Source organism: Photinus pyralis, unplaced genomic scaffold, assembly GCF_008802855.1.
Source record: "Photinus pyralis isolate 1611_PpyrPB1 unplaced genomic scaffold, Ppyr1.3 Ppyr1.4_LG7, whole genome shotgun sequence".
Lineage (NCBI taxonomy): Eukaryota > Metazoa > Arthropoda > Insecta > Coleoptera > Lampyridae > Photinus > Photinus pyralis.
Genome location: NW_022170738.1, coordinates 32,899,590 through 32,919,318, shown reverse-complemented (window position 1 = coordinate 32,919,318; position 19,729 = coordinate 32,899,590). Strand labels below are relative to the sequence as shown.

At 39.9% G+C, this 19,729-nt stretch overlaps 1 protein-coding gene across 1 annotated transcript; it reads right to left on the bottom strand.

Annotated features, from left to right (window-relative positions):
• Positions 1–18,008: 18,008 nt before the first annotated feature.
• Positions 18,009–19,182, bottom strand: LOC116176186 (glutamic acid-rich protein-like). The gene is made up of 3 exons (XM_031494665.1): positions 19,094–19,182; positions 18,415–18,725; positions 18,009–18,100 (listed from the first exon to the last, which is right to left on the bottom strand). Exons 1-3 carry the CDS (start codon positions 19,180–19,182, stop codon positions 18,009–18,011), a joined length of 492 nt encoding a protein of 163 aa, XP_031350525.1.
• Positions 19,183–19,729: the final 547 nt, after the last annotated feature.

Sequence of the window (19,729 nt, the reverse complement as noted above, 5' to 3'; positions counted from 1 at the left end):
TTAAAGTAAATAACACCAAATTCAAGAATCACTACTCTGAAATACAAACAGCTGAAGGCGACATAATTTACAATATAAGGGTGGTCAAATAAGAATGCGAGGTACTGTATCTGGGAACCTGTCTATCGTAGAGGCTTGCGGTAAAAAAAGTTATTACTAAAACGTCCACGAGAAAAACCTGGAAAATATTTTTAAGTTTCTGAAATGGCCGCTAGGGGGCGTAACTGCAATCTGGAATCTAAAAAAGTGATGTTGCTGTGAATTCGGCTATATTATCCTAACAAAAAAATATCTGGTCTTTGAAGACGACGATAATCTGAACCTTTTTTGCTTGACAATTTTTCCTGTATCTCTAAAAATGAAGTGGTGGGGGGTATTCAAAGGTTTCCGTAAAGAATACCCCGTATCTTCGAAACGGCTGAGCCGATTTTAACAAACTTGGGTTAATTGAAAAGAGTTATTCTTCAGCTACAAATATTATAATATTTGAAGTTTTGTTAGTTTCACATATCGCCGCTTGAGGGCTTTTTTCTACATTCTGACAGAAATTTTCTCAAAAAAATTAAATGCGTTGGTTTGATTTTTTTTCATGAAATACTAGCTAAATGACGCCTAAACAAGCTCGCGAAAACCGCATCTCGATAACTTGTTCCTAACCTAAAATTTAGGTCAAAGAATGTTTTATACTCTCAAATTTTTATTTTTTGCTGACCATCACGATATACCGGGTGATTCATTAGAAGTGATGATCGCTTGAATTTCGCGCGTAAGGTTTTAGTATTTTTTGCATTATTAAATTGACGGTTTGAATTTCGTTAGTAATTTTTTTCTGACATGACTGTCATTTCAGAAACCAGTGTCGCCGTTAATTGTTGTGTGCCATTTGCGGTTTATTACATTTTCCATTTTGAACAATTTTTAAGAGTTGATGCACTAAAATATGTAAGAAACGTGACTGTGTCTAGTGTTAGTTTATAATTTGTGGTAAAACAGAAACAGTATTTGTAGATTCTAAATAAGTAAACGGTTTACTGAAAGCATGATGATACACCACTGCAATTAAATAAAAGATCATCAGTTAGTACCAACTTCATAATTTATTTGATTTGCGGGAAATTCAAATTGTCCTCACTTCTAATGAATCACCCAGTATATAGATATCAAGATATCGTGATGCGGTTTTCGCGGTGTCTCTATATATGCCTACGGTACTTGTCGTTTGAACGGTGTCTCTACATACGCCAACGGTACTAGTCGTTTGAAATTTGAAATCAGACAATCTCAGAGGGTAAATTAATTCCCAGTATCGTTGAAGAAACCATCGGTAGTCACCCTGAATCAAGATGTCTTGAAAATATGCAACCTATCTTAGACAAGCGGTGCAGCAAATTCCCTAAAAATGAAAGAACGATGGCATAAAAGCTGGTCCGCAAATATGAAGACGTGCTTTCCTCAGAAAAAAAGGGCTAATGGGCACAACCTATTAAACGAAACCCAAGAAGACTACCGTGAATTAAGCGGGAAGAAGCTGAGGTCATAGAGGATACGGTGCAACAAGGCATTATTGAACCGTCTACCAGTCCATCGACGTCACTTGTGGTGTTGGTAAGAAAGAAAGATGGGTCCACACGATTTTACGTGGATTATCGACAGTTGAATAACGTTTCCAACAAGGACGCCTACCCCTTACCAAAAATCGAGGACACTTTAGATATTCTTACCGTTATCAAAAGCGTGGTTACTGGCAGGTTGGACTCAACCTCAACGTCGAAAAAAGTCTGCGTTCGGCGTTGGTTCGGGTTTATGGCAGTTTAAAGTTGACAGAATCTCCTGGGAGATATAGTGATGCTATTACCACTTAAGCGTTACCCTGTATGTCACAACTTAACATAGTCGTGATATCACGGCCGCACATGTGTAGCAGCAAAAGAGCTTTAAGTGGCTACGTACCGAGTGACTCAATAGACTGTTCCGCGGCGCTATCTCGAGAACCGTGTAATGCATCGTGTTTCATTTGTTTAATTTCCCAAGGTCTATCTAAAAGTGTGGGGCGCTTTTCTTTCGCGCCATCGACAAATACCGGAAATACGAAGAAGTAAATACAAGTTAAGAATTTTAATTAATTAATTAGTTAATCTCATTTTCCCAATATTTAAGTTTAGGAACGAGATTTTGAAAAACGGTTTTCACTGACCTCTTTGGATGTTATTTGGCTACTTTTTCATAAAGAAAAAGTCATATAATTCCATTTGATTTTTTTGATTTTTTTAGGATTTTGTGTCATAGTGTCAAAACTAGCCCCCTGACGGAGACGGATTCAACTAAATTAACTGTATTTTGGTTGATTCTCATTGCCCAAGGAATGCTTTTGTCAACCATACCAAATTTGTTCAAATCGGTAAAACGGTTAAGAAGTTAAAGCAGGTTATTGCAAAAACAATTGAACGCCCCACGCCATCTTTGTTGTTGAAATAACTCAGTTTTTGTTTTTACGAAAATGATAGATAAACTGGTTCTCTTCAAAAATATGAAAAAAGAATGTTTAGTTTATTATGCGAAATTTAAAGAAAATGCAATTTTAAAATTTAAAATGGCAGTTACGCCCTCTGTTGGTCATTTCTAGAATTTGAAAATATTTTTCAGCGATTCTTCATAACCGATTTACCCAATAACTTTTTTACCCATAAGTCATATGACGAACGGTTCTCGAGATATGGCCAAGGAACAGTGTTATTGGGTCACCCGGTACATAAACACATGCTCTACGTACTAAACAAAATTTTAATCCAACCAAAGGAATGGTATCACTGGAATTAAATGCATACTTTCAATGAATCAGTAAATATAATACAAATCTGTTTCACGCAAAAAATTTTTACGGTTCGATTCCTATAGGAATATTAAAATTACTTCAAACAAATTGAATATGCAAATTCCTAAAGAAAACCGACCACTACCTTTATACGAATGAAAGAAATTAAAAATAACTTACAGTAATATTCTCTTCCGGCAAAAATTGATCTTATCTCTTCTTGGAAAATGACGTATCTTTTAAGATGGCACATTTGACTTTTTGCACCATCCTGGTAACGCGATGAATGCAAAACAAAAAATGTCTAAACGTATTGCGTTTTTAATTCGAAATCGTGATTATGCACAGGAATAATAGGCAAATGTTCCGCTGTGTTGATATTAATTTTTGCCAATTTAATCACTGTTTTGTTGCGGCTTAATGCACCTATTAATTGTCTTTCAATTTCACTAATGACGTTACTCAACTTTGGGAAACTTGCTTTTAACCAGCCGTTACGGTTTGCGATCCGAACACTTCGTTGTGTATCACGGTGAGTTTATTTACTTCCGTTTATATTTGAAAAGCGGTTCTCCGACTCGAAAATGTTCCTTCGCGTAAATTTATCACTTGTAAATAAAAGGTCGATATCTTGCTACGAATCAGGCTGCTAAACAGTTTTTCCTCGTGGTATTCACACACACCCACAATTATGCTTACAAACCCGAATTTACTTAAACGTTTCTCCACGACGTACTAGAAATTTACTAAAAGGTAAACTGATAATCCTTATAGAGACTCAAATAAATTTTATCAACTAATTTCACGTCCTGGTTCTTGAATTCCAACCGCAAGAAGTCTTCACACATACCTGAGGATATTTCCTGCCTACCGGGAAATAAAATAATCGTTTCACACACCGATATTTATGCCCCCCCCCCCTTTCGTTTTTAATTCAAATAAACCAACAGTTATTTACATACAAGCCCAGAAAGTGACACATTACTTAGGCCATGTCATTTTACTGACGAGTTCTCTCTTACTTCTTTCGCAATTTGAATTTCGCCCATAAGAAAACCCAAAAAGCCACTTCTTCTCTGAATGAAAATGGCCTCGACTAACGACCAATAGAAAACCCGTATTTTCGTCACGTGCTCCGCTTTAAACAGAACAGAACGAGACTTTTAGGTTTCAAGAGGTCATGGCAACCGTACTCGCTGTCCCCAATACGTTTCTTGTTAGCGCGTGTTATCGGCAGACATACTATTGTTCATGTTCGCTAAGAAGCGGTATATGTGTTCATTTTCTTACGTTTTACAAAATACTAATTCAAAACCAAATTTTCGAAACGGCAAAGTGACATCTGTTACATACTGGCCTATAAGGGAGCTGAGAGGAGCTTTAGGAGAGTATGTAGGGGAGGACAGTTTAAGAAAGATTGGAGAGGGACTATAAGATCATTTGCGATTTTTTTAAATAGAAGAATCTAAGGAAACTTAAACGGGGAACTTGAGAAGAACAATGAAAAAGGCAAAACAGAAAGAGTCGTTCGCGGCTGTAAAGAAAAGTAAGAAACTCATTAGCAATGCCGGTGCTAGAGACGGAGAGAGGAAGTGGACGGGATGGAAGAAGGGAAAAAAATAATGGAAAAACAGGAAACGCGACAGCAGAGAGAGAACGGGAGCTACGAAATATACAACAGGAGATGTTGGTGTGAATTGAAACAATAAAGATGGATATGAGGAGAATGGAAGAGCAATGAGAAAGGGCAACTGATGGGAAATGACCACAAAACTAAAAGAGAGAAATGGAAGGGAAGAATTTTACGGGCACTTGAGGTGAAGCTGAAGGAAAAATAATAAAAAACTGTTTGAGATTTTTTAAGGACGGCGACGGTGATAAAGATCGCAGAGCTATGAAGTGCGTAGGCAGTTGAAAGGGCGGGGGAGGAATAAAGTGGAAGGAAGAGAGAGAGAGAGGAAGGACAAGATCTAAAACTTCAAAAGAAGCGCAAGCATGAAGAAAGAAACAAGAAAGGCGACAGAAGAAACAAAAAGAAGAGCGACAAAGGACGTAAAAGGAATTGTTGCAACAAATGGGAGGAATTCTGCACCTCCAAGCGCTGGCTGCCCGCCACCAGGTCGTCAGGTTCTCTCGGGATTCAGATGGCAGCCTTGCTGAGGCTAGGGAGTCACGCCCCCTTGATCAGTGCACCACTCAACATTCCGATTGGGACGACTCTGACACAATCATAAAAGAATCATTTAAAAAACAGGGAAAGTGGTACTTCACAGTATTTATACAGGTCGGACGGTGACCTTGAAAATTAGGACAACAATTGATGTGGTGTTAAATTACATTTTTAAGGGCATACAAGGTCATTTTGAGGTGTCAAATTACATCCAAGGTTAATGACCTCAATTCTTGTGTCAAATTACATTTTCTATGCCATCTAAGGTCAATGAACCCATTTTTGTGTTATCAAATTACAATTTCAAGGACCGTATTTTTATGTGGTGTCGAATTACATTTTTGAAGTCATTCAAGAACAATCAGCCCTTTTTTTGTGATGTCTAATTACATTCTCTAGGTCATCCAAGGTCAACGAACACATTTTTGAGGAGTCAAATTATATTTTCTAGGTCATCCAAAGTCAAATTTTTATGTGGCTGCTTCTACTTCGAGAGTTAGGGCTAACGCATCAGTGAAAGTTTTAAGCAAATTACTTTCTATTTTCTATTTTTCCCTTCCCCAAACAACGCATTAACGAATAAACATTATTATTATTTAGTAAGTCGTTAATAATAATAGTTGCATATATCTAAAGATTGAATGAAATGCCATTGCAATAATCTTTTTCTCGTGTTAAACGACCTCGCACCACAAACAATGCCACTCCATAGTTACATCATTGAGAAAACACAAAGGATCGCTAACAGTAACGGCTGGTTAAAAGCAAGTTTAATGATATTTCTAAAGGAAGCGATGTGTGCGAACGAGATAACTAAGTTATTTTAAGTTTTACGATTTGTATAAAGTAGTGGTCGGTTGTTTTTAGAAATGTGCATATGGAATATTGTTTTTAACATAATTTTAATATTCCTAAAGGAATCGACCACCCGTAAAAGTTATTTGCCGTGAACAAACTTTGTATTTATTGATATTAATAGTATCCATACCTCCTTCGTGAAGCTGGGGAAACGGATGGGTAAGGCTAACTAAGTATTCAAACACATTATAACTTCACAACTTATGGTGGACGAAATCCAGGAGATAATTGCAAAGGTTGGCAAAGAAGAGACACTTAAGCCCACTAAGACAATAAGCGGCCCTACAATGTGCCAGAAGGTCACCATCAGGTCCTCATTTTCAACAAGTCTGTGTAGTACAACACCAAAAATACTGACGAGACATCCGGTATATAATAATTATTTCAACTTATGAAGTAAATCTGGAGGTTATTTACGAAATAGGGACAGAGTTGGTTTGTTTCATTTGAATTTGTATTTGGTGTTTGTTTTTTCTTTGAGATTTGTTTGTAAATGCGTAATTCTTGTTTAAATACTATCGCTTTGTAATTATTCAATGATAAGGTGCTAGAAGTAAGAGATATCTGGTCAAATTTGCGTGTTTAATAAAAGGTTACATCTGGTCGTTTGCGATAAAAAGTTTTATTGTTAGACGAAATCTAATTAGCGCAGGTGTTCTGATGCTGATAACGAAGACGCAGGTGTTACGAAGAATTACGCCTTTCACGTTGGAGAAGTGGGGACGTTTGGTGCGTTCCATCGCGATTATCCCATTATATTGGAAATTCTTAAAGGGGTTTATTTTATGGTGGAAGTGGCGTTTCTTTAAATACTGAAGACAACAAGAAAACGAAACTGCTAGTTTCGCGACGGTTGAGGAGCGTTCATAGTTGCTTACGCTAAATTCTCGGGCAGTCAGCCCTGTTTGTTTTGTTGAACACGGAGTTCGTCATGGTTTATAATAAATTTGTGCAGAAACCAGTGAACCAAAGCGGTGTAAAAAAAGGTCGCTCGCCACCTGGCGATGACCTTGGAAAGTAGGTCAGGGCCACGTGGCGGTGATCTTGGAAATTAGGTTAACAATTGATGGGGTGTTAAATTACATTTTCAAGAGCATAGAAGGTCATTTTGAGGTGTCAAATTACATGTTTGAGGTCATCTAAGGTTAATGATCGCTATTGTCGTGTCAAATTACATTTGCAATGTCATCCAAGGTCAATGGCCCCATTTGTGTGTTCTCAAATTACAATTTCAAGGTCGATGACTGCATTGTTATGTGCTGTCGAATTACATTTTCGAAGTCATCCAAGAACAACCAGCCCATTTTTTGTGATGTCGAATTTTCAAGGTCATATATCTCTTCTCTTGTAATGTCTAATTACATTCTCGAGATCATCTAAGGTCAATGAACAAACACATTTATGAGGAATCAAATTTTTTCCCAAGGTCATCCAAGGTCAAATTTTTATTTGGTGTCTAATTTCAATCTGAAGGTTATTTAAGGATAACGAACCCATTTTTGGGGTACCAAATTACATTTTCAAGGTGATAGAAAGGCAATGTCCACATTTGTATGCGGTTTCTAATAAATATAGCGATTGGCGCTATATGCTGGTCAAAATGAAAGAGGAGGAGATCAGTTGGTAAAGATCGCATTTGCAGCATATTTTGAAGAGTTTATGGCACATTATTCTCCCATTCTTTCCGGTAGTTTCCTCATTTCTCACTCTGTCATTCGGAAGTATCGGAAAAGGGTACTTACAAAGGGACAACAATAAAGTCGACAAGACGCATTAAAACCTCAAGTGAGAATAGGAAGGGGGTACTTGCAAATGATACATGCTTGAGACTAAGAAGAAATGGTATGTTTCAGGCGATAAAATGGTCGATTTATACGAAAATTGTCGAACTACCGTCAACATTATTACATTACAATTGAAACACCCGACTCTCAAGGGTGTTATTGCCTGTTGGACTTTTGCAAAGTAGACAATTTCCGAACGACATCCAATAAGAAAGTTGAACAAAATTAGTAACAGCCAATCGACCGTGAAAGCAAAAAAGGGCCATGCCTGCCTTCGTTTTCGGAAGTTAACGTAAAAGGATCGGGTTCGCCATAAAAATCCGAAGCCACCCGCGCCCGCGGGGCTTTCGGCGATATTTTATTAATCCCCGAGATAATGTCGCGTGTCGCTGACACGAAGGTGGGCACTCGTCATTAGCGAACGGCGATTACGGCCGATGCGTGCGTTAAACGGCCCCTCTCTCTCTTTAACCGCGCGACGCCGATAATAAAAAAGAAAAAAAAGCCGCAACGTTAAAATTCGATCGTTTGCCGCGACCGCAATTTCGCTTTGTTTCTGGTTGCGAGCGCTCGCCCGGCAGTCGAGTGTAAAATAAATTTCGTTCCGGATGGCGATGCGAAAGGACTCGACTCGGCCACGGGGGGCTGTTTTGAATATGCAAATGAGCCACATATCTTGCGCGATGGCCGCATTTTTTTCAGCAAATAAATACTTCGGTCGCGTGCCTCGACAATTACGTTATTAGTGGGCGATATGCGTGAATGCGAATGTTTTTAAACAAGGCTCTGCTAAATCCTCTTTTCGTTACTTATTCAGAAGCTTTAGCGCTTTAGATTGACATATGTACAATAGCTGAATTTGTTTCCCTTGTTAACTTAAATTCGCTCTAAACCGACGCAATCCCATTGAGAATGTTGTCCTAAATTTGAAAAAAAATTGTCGTCCGTGCAACGTACTTTATTCGAATCCTAGTATCTGTTTATTTCGGGTCCGTTAACTTGGCCCCCCCACTGAGAGATTTGATAGTCGTATTATTTTGAAATGAATGCGCTCGTTATGCGCTCATATGCGCCACCGATAATAATTCTTGCACCATTATCGTTTTTTAGAAATTCGAAAAAACATTGTGGGGGGGCCAAGTGAACGTAGCCCCCCCAGTACGTATTTTGCCGCTTGTAACTAGGTCACCTGATCCATTTGGTTATGCGCTCAATTGCGCCACTTCAATTAAAGCTTGCGCCATTAAGGTTAAGGCGTGACAAATTTTCAAAAAGTGGGGTGCCAACTTAACGTTTTTTAAAGTTACTTTTTTTAAACATCTTTTCATACGAAATGGTACTCTCTGGTATGCGCTGAAATGCGCCGTAAAAAGATATCTTTGCGCCATTCTTGTTTTTTGGTTATCCTTAAATATATTTGGGAGGGGCCAAGTGAACGGAATCCCCCATAACGCATTTTGCTACCGGTATTTGTGCCACTTGATACATCTGGTTATGAGCTCAATTGCGCCACTTGAATTAAAGCTGGCGCCATTACGATTAAGCCATAAAAAATTTTTAAAAAGTGGGGGGGGGCTAACTTAACGTTTTCAAAAGTTACGTTTTTTAACATGTTTTTTCTACTACATCGTACCTTTCATCATGCGCTAAAATGCGCCGTAAACAAAAATCTTGGCGCCATTATATTGTTTCAGAAACACTATACAGGGTGTTTTTTTGGGAGCTTTAGTTAAACGATTCTGGGAAAGTAAAATAGGTAGGTTTTCAGAAATTTGTATTTAGGAGTTACTCCGAAGGCCGAATCGATGTAAAATATTTTCAAAATGGACGCACTTCCGGAAATAACTTTTGAAAACGCTAAATTAGACCCTCCACTTTTTAAAAATTTTGTATGGCTTAACCGTAGTGGCGCTAGCTTTAATTCAAGTGGCGCAATTGAGCTCATAACCAGATGTATCAAGTGGCACAAATACCGGTAGCATAATGCGTTATGGGGGATTCCGTTCACTTGGCCCCCCCAAATATATTTAAGGATACCAAAAAACAATAATGGCGCAAAGATATCTTTTTACGGCGCATTTCAGCGCATACCTGAGAGTACAATTTCGTATAAAAAGATGTTAACAAAAAGTAACTTTTAAAAACGTTAAGTTGGCCCCCCACTTTTTGAAAATTTGTCACGCTTAACCGTAATGGCGCTAACTTTAATTCAAGTGGCGCAATTGAGCGCATAACCAAATGTATCAGGTGACCTAGTTACAAGGGACAAAATACGTACTGGGGGGGGGCTACGTTCACTTGGCCCCCCCCAATGTTTTTTCGGATTTCTAAAAAACGATAATGGCGCAAGAGTTATTATCGGTGGCGCATATGAGCGCATAACGAGCGCATTCATTTCAAAATAATACGACTATCAAATCTCTCAGTGGGGGGGGGGGGCCAAGTTAACGGACCCGTTTATTTCAGGTATGGCGTGCTCCAAGCTTTGCTTTGGGTACAGTACCTAGAACTGAATCATGTTTTTGTTATGATGTACACGTGGCGATGCTTTTACATTATTTTACTTATTAAGTATTTATTTATGTATTCATAAGAGAGGAGATTATTTAGTATGATATTGCCCTCTAAGATTCTCTTAACCGTGGAGAAAGCTCCGATTATTCGTTGTACATGTCCATCAACTTCAAAAAAATAGGTGGTGACTGTACTAACATTTTGCCGCTTTTTTGCCGTTAATTAGTTTAGACCAATTGAAGTAGATCTTCTCGCCAAACAAAAAATAATACGCAACCACAAACAATTTTAAAAAGAAAAATAACACTGAGACACAAATTAAAGTAAACTAAACCAAAAATGTGATTATTCGTAACTAATTCCTCAGATTTGTACTTAGTAAATGGACATATTCTCACGTACAGGAACGACGTCATCAGTAGAACCCACAAAGTCGTAACGGAAACACTAGGAAAGACGAAACGAGGTCGAGGAACGAGGCGCAACAATCCTAACTACGCTTTTTGACAACATAATTCAAGAAGATGAAGCGCCTGAAGCCTGGTTAACGAGCATAAACAGGGCTGACTGCCTGAGAATCTAGCGTAAACAAATATAAACGCTCCTCAACCGTCGCTAAACTATCAGTTTCGTTTTATTGTTGTTTCCAGTATTTAAAGAAACGCCACTTCCACCATAAAATAAATTCTTTTAAGAATTTCCAATATAATGTCCCCACTTCTCCAACGTCAAAGGCGCAATTCTTCGTAACACCTGCGTCTTCGTTATGAGCATCAGAACACCTGTGCTAATTAGATTTCGTCCAACAATAAAACTTCTTATCGGAAACGACCAGATGTAACCTTTTATAAAACACGCAAATTTGACCAGATGTCTCTTACTTCTAGCATCTTATCTAAATTGAATAATTACAAAGCGATAATATTTAAACAAGAATTACGCATTTACAAATAAATCTCAAAGAAAAAACAAACACCAAATACAAATTCAAATGAAACAAACCAACTCTGTTCTTATTTCGTAAATAATCCCCAAGATTTACTTCATAAATTGTAATAATTATCATATACAGGATGTTTCGTCAGTATTTTTGGTGTTGGACTACACAGACTTGTTGAAAATGAGAACCTGTTGGTGACCTTCTGGCACATTGTAGGGCCGCTTATGGCCTTAGTGGGCTTAAGTGTCTTTTCTTTGCCGACCTTTACAATTATCTCCTGGATTTCGTCCACCATAAGTTGTGAAGTTATAATGTGCTTGAATACTTAGTCACCAGCCTTATCCACCCATTTCCCCAGCCTCACGAAGGAAGTATGGATACTATTAATATCAATAAATACAACACAAAGCTTGTTCAAGGCAAATAACTTTCAGGGGTGGTCGATTCCTTTAGGAATATTAAAATTATGTCAAAAACAATATTCCTTATGCACATTCCTAAAAGCAACTACTTTATACAAATCGTAAAATTTAAAATAACTTAGTTATCTCGTTCGCGACTTCCTTTAGAAATATCATTAACCTTGCTTTTAACCCGCCGTTACTGTTAGCGATCCTTTATGTATTTGAGTAAGGTTTAACACCAGAATGTAATCGGACTTGTTACGAATGGTCACGGTCTCCGCGAGGGGGATTTCCCGGTTGCTTAACTTTGTGGGCCAAGGTCTTGCTAGTGATGTAACTAATCCGTGACCTTGTTCCGTGCTACAAGGTCGTGACCTTGGATTTCTCAATGATGTAACTATGGAGTGACATTGTTTGTGGTGCAAAGTCGTTTATGGGTTCAATGATCTTGGTTGACCTTGCAAAAATTTAATTTCACACCCCAACAACGATTTCGGACGACCTTGAAAATTAATGGAGTCAATGACCTCGGACGACCCTAAAAATTTATGGGGCCATTAACCCCAAATGACCTTGAAAATTGAATTTGACCACAACAATGTGTCAATGACCTCGGATGAACTTGAAAATGAAATTCTGTACCACAAAAACGGGGGCGAATGGGCTCGGATGACCTTGAAACTAGGAGCGAGTGACCTTTGAGCTTAACCTTGGCACACTGCAGTCAGGCCACTTACCTTGACCTACTTTTCTAGGTCACCGGCACGTGACCGTTGCCATGACCTACCTCGCAAGGTCACTTCCACGTGACCTTGCCGTACGTTTCAAGGTCACAATCAGGTGACGAGCGACCTTGAACGATTCAGAATCGGCCTTCTATATCTACTGATCGGAATTATGACATTTTGCAATCATGCCGTACACCTACTGCGCCGGTACTGTGTTATCCTAGATCGTATGGCAAGTGACGAAAGTACTATTACGCTGCGTCCTTCTCTTTCACACGGAACGGTACGGTTGTCCCAACGCGAGAGAGAAACGTGTGTTGTCGCGTGTGAAAGAGAAGAACGCAGCGTAACAGATGTTAGTTGTGTAGGCATCCAATGTAAGAGAGTAGACATATGCTAGCGCTGTCTCCGTGATAGAAGCCGACAGAAATATTAAGGGTAGTCTTGACTTTTTTAGGCAACCCATTTACAATGTGTTTGTTTACATCTCAAGAAAAATCGTTTTCCGCTGCCTTTCAGAAGTTGAAAAGGCGTTTAACGACTGGGCCGATAGGTGTTATCCTAGATCGGGATACCAACTCCAGTAACTTCGCAATTTTTTCTTCGGTTTTTTATGGTAAGGGAAATTTAACAATTTCAGTTTTTTTCGTATAACTTTTTAAGTAGGCTCTGAATTTTAACGAAACCTTCTGTAATGTGTTAAATCGCACCGTCCAATATGTCGATACTTCTTTGTTTATCATCACTATGTCTCGGTTATTTGATCCCGGTTTTGTGTAAAAGTCGCTTCTCCGATTCGAAAATGTGCCTTCATGTAAATTTTATCACTCGTAAATAAATGGCCTTGCTACAAATCTGGCTGCCAATCCCCTTTATCTTCCTTTTTTTTCCTTTTTGCGTAAAGTTATACTGGCCGGTAACTCTGAACGTCTCGCCTCGTTTGCCGAAAACCCCCTTTCCAACCCGGTGTCAATAGCGTTTTTTATCTCGAAAATTCACACTTTGCTATCGCTCTTATTCGAGACATACTTTTGTTCACGTTCACTATGAAGCGGTATATGTGTAAATTTTCCTATGTTGATGCACTCCCAGGCGAATTCAGCATGAATCGAGCAAATATCAGTAAAGTGACACTCAACGCGAAAGAGTGAGTGCGTTTTGTGCTGAACTCACATTCTGTTTGCTCGGCATTGGTTACCATATCATATAAATCGATCTAACCTTGACAAAATTATGTTCGAATCGAACAGTAAGTGCGATCTATGCCACATGAATCAAGCAAATATCAGCAAACTGATACGCAAAGCGAAAAAGTGGGTGTGATTTGTCCCGACATCACCTACCGCTGGCTCGGAATCTGTATATATGTAATCAAGCAAATATCAGCAAATTGATATCCAAATTGGAAAATAAATGCGAGTTATGCCGCACTCACATTCGCCTGGCTTGCCACCTGTGTATATGTACATTTAAAAGTCATATCTTTACACATACCGAGCGAACCGAAGGCGAGTTCGGCAAAAATCAAGCAAATATCAGCAAAGTGATACCGGAACCGAAAAAGTGGGTGCGATTTGTCCCGAACTCATCTGCTCTAGGCTCGGAATCTGTACATATGTACATTTAAAATTCATATCTTTACCAATGCCGAGCGAACCGAAGGCGAGTTCGGCATAAATCAAGCAAACATCAGCAAACTGATACCGGAACCGAAAAAGTGGGTGCGATTTGTCCCGAACTCATCTGCTCTAGGCTCGGAATTTGTATATATGAATAAATGCAAGTTATGCCGCACTCACCTTCGGCTGGCTAGAAATCTGTGTATATGTACATTTAAAATTCATATCTTTACCAATGCCGAGCGAACCGAAGGCGAGTTCGGCATAAATCAAGCAAACATCAGCAAACTGATACCGGAACCGAAAAAGTGGGTGCGATTTGTCCCGAACTCATCTGCTCTAGGCTCGGAATTTGTATATATGAATAAATGCAAGTTATGCCGCACTCACCTTCGGCTGGCTAGAAATCTGTGTATATGTACATTTAAAATTCATATCTTTACCAATGCCGAGCGAACCGAAGGCGAGTTCGGCATAAATCAAGCAAATATCAGCAAAGAGATGCCGGAACCGAAAAAGTGGGTGCGATATGTCCCGAATTCATCTGCTCGAGGCTCGGAATCTGTATATATGTATATACATTTAAAAATCATATCTTTACACATACCGAGCGAACCGAAGGCGAGTTCGGCATAAGTCAAGCAAACATCAGCAAACTGATACCGGAACCGAAAAAGTGGGTGCGATATGTCCCCAATTCATCTGCTCTACGCTCGGAATCTGTATATATGTACATTTACAAATCATATCTTTACAAATGCCGAGCGAGTGGCTAGAGGATACCTTAATTAAGCGTTTTCAACAAAGAAATTTGCGGGAAAAGCCCCAAATATTCCAGAATCTTAATACAAAGTTTTCATAATTTCATCGAAATGTGAGGTTATATTATGTTACACCATATTAGCATGATTACTTTTAAGTTGGTAAGAGACATTCCAACTTAAATTTCTTAAGAGTTTATGTTATTTTTCACGATAGTACTGTAGAATTGTTTCCCAAATTTGGTTTTTAGCCGTCCCTAAAAATTTGCCGCTATGGGCCCATGCCAAATCCGGCCCTAGTGATTCTGGTATAGGATATTTTAGAATAGTTGAATAAGTGTTTCCCTAATTAACACTCAGGTGACCCATTTCTGCACCACAATACGTTCTACGCTGCACGGTTCTGGCATTGCGATGGATACGACATATTAAAAGCCTCATTAAAGCAGGAGCTGCAAAATGGTACGTGACTCGCACGAAGACACACCTTTCAACATACGTTCTCCCTGGTTTTCCATTATAGCGAATTGCTTCATTAATTACCGCCATGGGCGTACGTATTTCGACAAAGGATCTCGTTGCACATAAACTGATTTAAATCGGTGCTCATCACCATACAGGCAAATCATACGTAAACCGCAACATATGATACAGACAATTCGTGTTTGAATGACCGAATTAAATCCAGGCAGGGAGGGAGAATAAAATAATCTCGAACTGTGAAAAGGGGGCACGGTTCAATTATAGGAAGCGCGAAATTTCGCGAGCGGCAATAAAAAGAAAAGCAATTGACACAACGACGCCTCCACCCCGAGCGTCGCGCCGCCGCCGCCGTCTCAAAATATTTTCAATTAGTCCGCCGCTATGGGCAGTTAAAAGTGGCCTCGCGGCGATACAAATTTAATCATTAACCTTCCCCCGATTAAACCCTAACATATTTCGGAATGTAAATTATATCCGAAGCTCGCGCATTTACAAACCAAATTTTCTCGCATTTGCGTTTTTCGGGCGATACGGGATTTATCGTAGATAAGGAGCGCCCCCTCCCCCCCCCCTTCCACCGCGCGCACAAAAAGTTGATCTACACGTTTTTGCTCTCCGTTACGGGCGCCGGTCTTTTGATCTAATACCGCGTTTTCCTTCATTTACCCACGTCAGTCACTCTCGTTTACACCTCGTCGGGTCGACTGCGACATTTAATTTAACTTCGTTAACACGCGTGTTGGGGGAGAGAGTTTGAGATGCGGACAACTTTGGGGCGCGTTAACTGTTAAAGTGACGGGCGCACGTTACAATAAGGAAATTCGTCTCAATACGGAACATCTTTTTTTGCGAATGGGATTCTTTATTTCAGGATTCTACATTTGAACCCCGCCGTTGAGCAAGTTGTTTTTTCAATTCTTGCGTTTGGATACCTCAACTAGCTCTAAATGCACACGTGAAAACCTTTACGCAAAATTTGCCCCACATTTGGCGCCCGAGCAACGCACTGGTCGATGATCACCAGGAGCGGTGGGCAATCCGATGCCAGTGCAAGTGCGTTTGTCATTAAAGTGTACGGTGCCTTGGATGATACGAAGGTAGTAACTTCGAAATTCCCCAATTTATGAAACCCCCAATCAAGAATGATCGATTAATTTGATTACTGAATCTTAAAACAACTTTCCACAAATTTATAAATAGATATTTCGGGCAAAAATTCGCATGTATAGTAAAACACATATAAAGCACTAGAAAACCTGAAATCAACCAAAAGAAAACATGCCAATCCGTTGAATAGTGCCTGAAGGGCCTCGCTCTACTCGTAATCTGCTTCTATATCAGGTGCGGTACTTAAATGGCCAACCTCTTCAGAAGGAAGTGGCGGTCTTCAACAACATACGCGTTTCAAGCTCGCTCATAACCTAACCGAGAGGGTTAAGACACTGAAGTTTATAAATTCCTTAAATGTAATAATAATAAATAGTTATCAACTAAGACGTTAGAGTTACGGAAGTGGTCCCATACGCCGCCAAACAAGAATTGTAGGTACAGTAAAACGTATCCGGAATTTATACTGGTAGGTACTTAAAATTAAAACCCTAAAATAAATCAAAGGTAACCCCTCTTCTTCGATAACCTAAAATTTACATACCTCTTAAATAAGTAGGTTAATCGTAGATGAGAATTGCAGTATGACAAAGTACAGCCGAATCTAAAGAAGGGGAGAATCCTCACTATGGGAGTTATTTAGGTGAAATCCGTCTTCTGAAACCCCGAATTATGAATCCAATCGTCAGAGATCAATATATCAAGATGATGGGAATTAAAATTCCATGCGTTAGAACTCACGCTTCAGTTGTTTGTTTAAACGAAGGGCAACTCTATACGGATTACGAAAGGAAGAAGGATGCAAATCGACACGCACTAATCAAGGCAAGAAAATGCGCCGAAAAATGGCGTCTAACAATAGGTCGAGCCATCTATTAAACTGGTTTAAATGTTACGGGATCTTTCAACAAGTAATAAACCGTTTCGAATGTGTCAACGTTGCAAAACGCGAAAAGCGCCCTCTTTGCGAGCGGCGGTCCGGGACTCGCGCCATTCCCAAACCCAAGTTTTGCAGCTAATTCCACCACGGTACAAAAACGCCTCTCCGCGTCTTTCACGATTTCTGAAAACCGAAATGCGACGCTCCCCAGGTGCCCAGGGGAATTTCCCGGTAGCCATTTTCTCAGGATCGAAGCGAATAAGGAAGGTCTCATAAAAATTTTATCAAAATCGAATCAAGAGAGAAAGGACTGTAACGCATATTCTTAATCGATATCGGGGCGCCATCGGGTCGCCATCAAGTCGATAAAGGATTAGTCCCGGCGATAAGGAATGGAGGCGGATGTGACGCATTCTTATATCGAATCGTGTTTAGTAGAAGTTTCAAAGTCGATGCCGAAGTGATAAATAGTGACATTCGCGCTCGTGTTATAAATTTGCATAGTAAGTGATAAATAATAATTAACTGGTATAGATCAATCTATTTGTGCACCATTTTAACTACGTTACACTGGTGTGGAGTGTATTTAAGAGGACAATCAGTGAAACTATGCCAGATCCGCGTCAGGAAAAATGGAACAACTGCTGCAATGAGTCCAATAAACCTAGTACGATAAGCCACAAAGGGGATCCCAATAAAGAATCACGGATGGATAGCCAAACATTATTTTCCTCCATTCCTGCTCAGATTTTTAGGGATTTTCTCACGTTTTGCCTATTGGGCGCAATTTTTGGGCAGCACTTCTTATTGCTCACACTTAACTTTTCGTGTTTGCAACTGTCGGGCTCTTCCGCATCCATATATGAGTAGGTAGGTAAAGTATTGTTCTCGTTCTTGCTGTTCTTCCTCGTGTTCTTCCTGTTTCTCCTGCTCCTCAAGCTGTTCTTGCTATTCCTGCCTTTCTTGCTCTACTTGCTCTACGTGCTCTTCTAACTCTTCTTGCTCTTCTCGTTCTTCCCGCTCTGTTCTTCTTTTTTTGCCTATTAACACTGTTCTTCCTGCTCCTCCTGTTCCTTTTGCTCCTTCTGCTCCTCTTGCTACTCTTGGCATTCTTGTCCTTCTTGCTTTTTTTGCTCTGCTTGCTCTGTTTTCTCTATTTGCTCATCTCGCTCTTCTGGTTCTTCTCGTATTTATGTTCTTCCTGTTCTTTCGGCTCCTACTGCTCCTTTTGTTCCTCCTGATCCTACTGATCTTCATGCACTTTGTGCTCTTCTTGTTTCTGTTGCTTCTGTTGCTCCTCTTGCTTCTCCTGCTCCTCTTGTTCTTTTTGCTCTTGTTGCTTCTCTTACTCCACCTGCTCCACTTGTTGTTCTCGTTCTCGTTCTTCCGGTGCTATTATTCTTGTTTTTTTCCTGCTCCTCCTGGTCCTTTTGCTCCTCTTGCTCATCCTGATCTTCCTGCACTTCGTGCTCTTCTTGCTGTTTTTGTTTTTGTCCTTGTTCTTGCTTTTGCTCTTGCTCTTGTTCTTGTTCTACGTGCTCTTCTTGCTCTGTTTGCTCTTCTCGTTCTCGTCCATGTTCTTCCTTTTCCTCCTCCTCCTCCTGCTCTTCTTGCTCTTCTTGCGCTTCTTGATCTTCTCGCGCTTCTCTTTCTCTTTCTCTTTCTCTTTCTCTTTCTCTTTCTCTTTCTCTTTCTCTTTCTCTTTCTCTTTCTCTTTCTCTTTCTCTTTCTCTTTCTCTTTCTCTTTCTCTTTCTCTTTCTCTTTCTCTTCTCCTTCTCCTTCTCTTTCTTCTTTCTCTTCTCCTTCTCTTTCTCTCCTTCTCCTTCTCCTTCTCCTTCTCCTTCTCCTCCTTCTCCTTCTCCTTCTCTTTCTCTTTCTCTGTTTCGCCTGTTATTCCTGTTCTTCCTGCTCCTCCGGTTCCTTCTGCTCCTCCTCTTCCTCTTGCTACTCCTACTCGTCCCTGCTCTTCTTGCGCTTCTTGCTCTTCTTGCTTTTTTTGCTCTTCTTGTTCTGCTTGCTCTTTGCCCTCTACTTGCTCTTCTCGTTCTCGTTCTTCCTGTTATTTATGTTTTTCTTGTTCTTGTTCTTGCTGTTCTTGTTCTGAAATTTTAACAGAAGCATCTGTTAACAAAAGCAATCGCTTGCTTCATATTTTTAGCGCATTTTTGCAAAAAATTTTTTTTGTAAAAAGTAGCTTTTAATCTCACTTTGGCTTCTCGTTCTCGTTCTTCCTGTTATTTATGTTTCTTTGTTCTTGTTCTGCCTGTTCTTGTTCTGAAATTTTTTGCAAAAAATTTTTTTTGTAAAAAGTAGCTTTTAATCTCACTTTGGCTGGCTCGGCTGGCTGCTGGCTGGCTGGTGGCTGGCTGCGTGGCTGGCTGGCTGGCTGGCTGCTGGCTGGCTGGCTGGCTGGCTGGCTGGCTGGCAGCAAATGTGGGCGCGTAGAAGAACTCTTGTAGAAAGGCAACGGGTGTACGTGTATCTACAGGGCCGTGAAATTTGTCAACCTTAGGGGCATGGCTACATGATGTGGGGTTGGCGACATCTGGGCGTCATCCTCGAGCGTAGTATACTAACGTGAAGGTTTTTCAGTTTTTCCCTATCTTCTACTACAGTTTTGGTCCGATTCTTTTGAAATTGGTGTCGTCGGAAAGATGTTGTAAACGCG

Excerpts from the sequence above, each read along its gene's own strand:
- LOC116176186 (XM_031494665.1), bottom strand. The coding sequence starts at position 19,182 with ATGCTTCTGTTAAAATTTCAGAACAAGAACAGCAAGAACAAGAACAAG. Across the intron at positions 18,726-19,093 it reads AACGAGAACGAGAAGAGCAA|AGAAAGAGAAAGAGAAAGAG; the intron begins GTAGAGGGCAAA and ends AGAAAGAGAAAG. Across the intron at positions 18,101-18,414 it reads GAGAACAACAAGTGGAGCAG|GCAAAAAAAGAAGAACAGAG; the intron begins GTGGAGTAAGAG and ends CAGTGTTAATAG.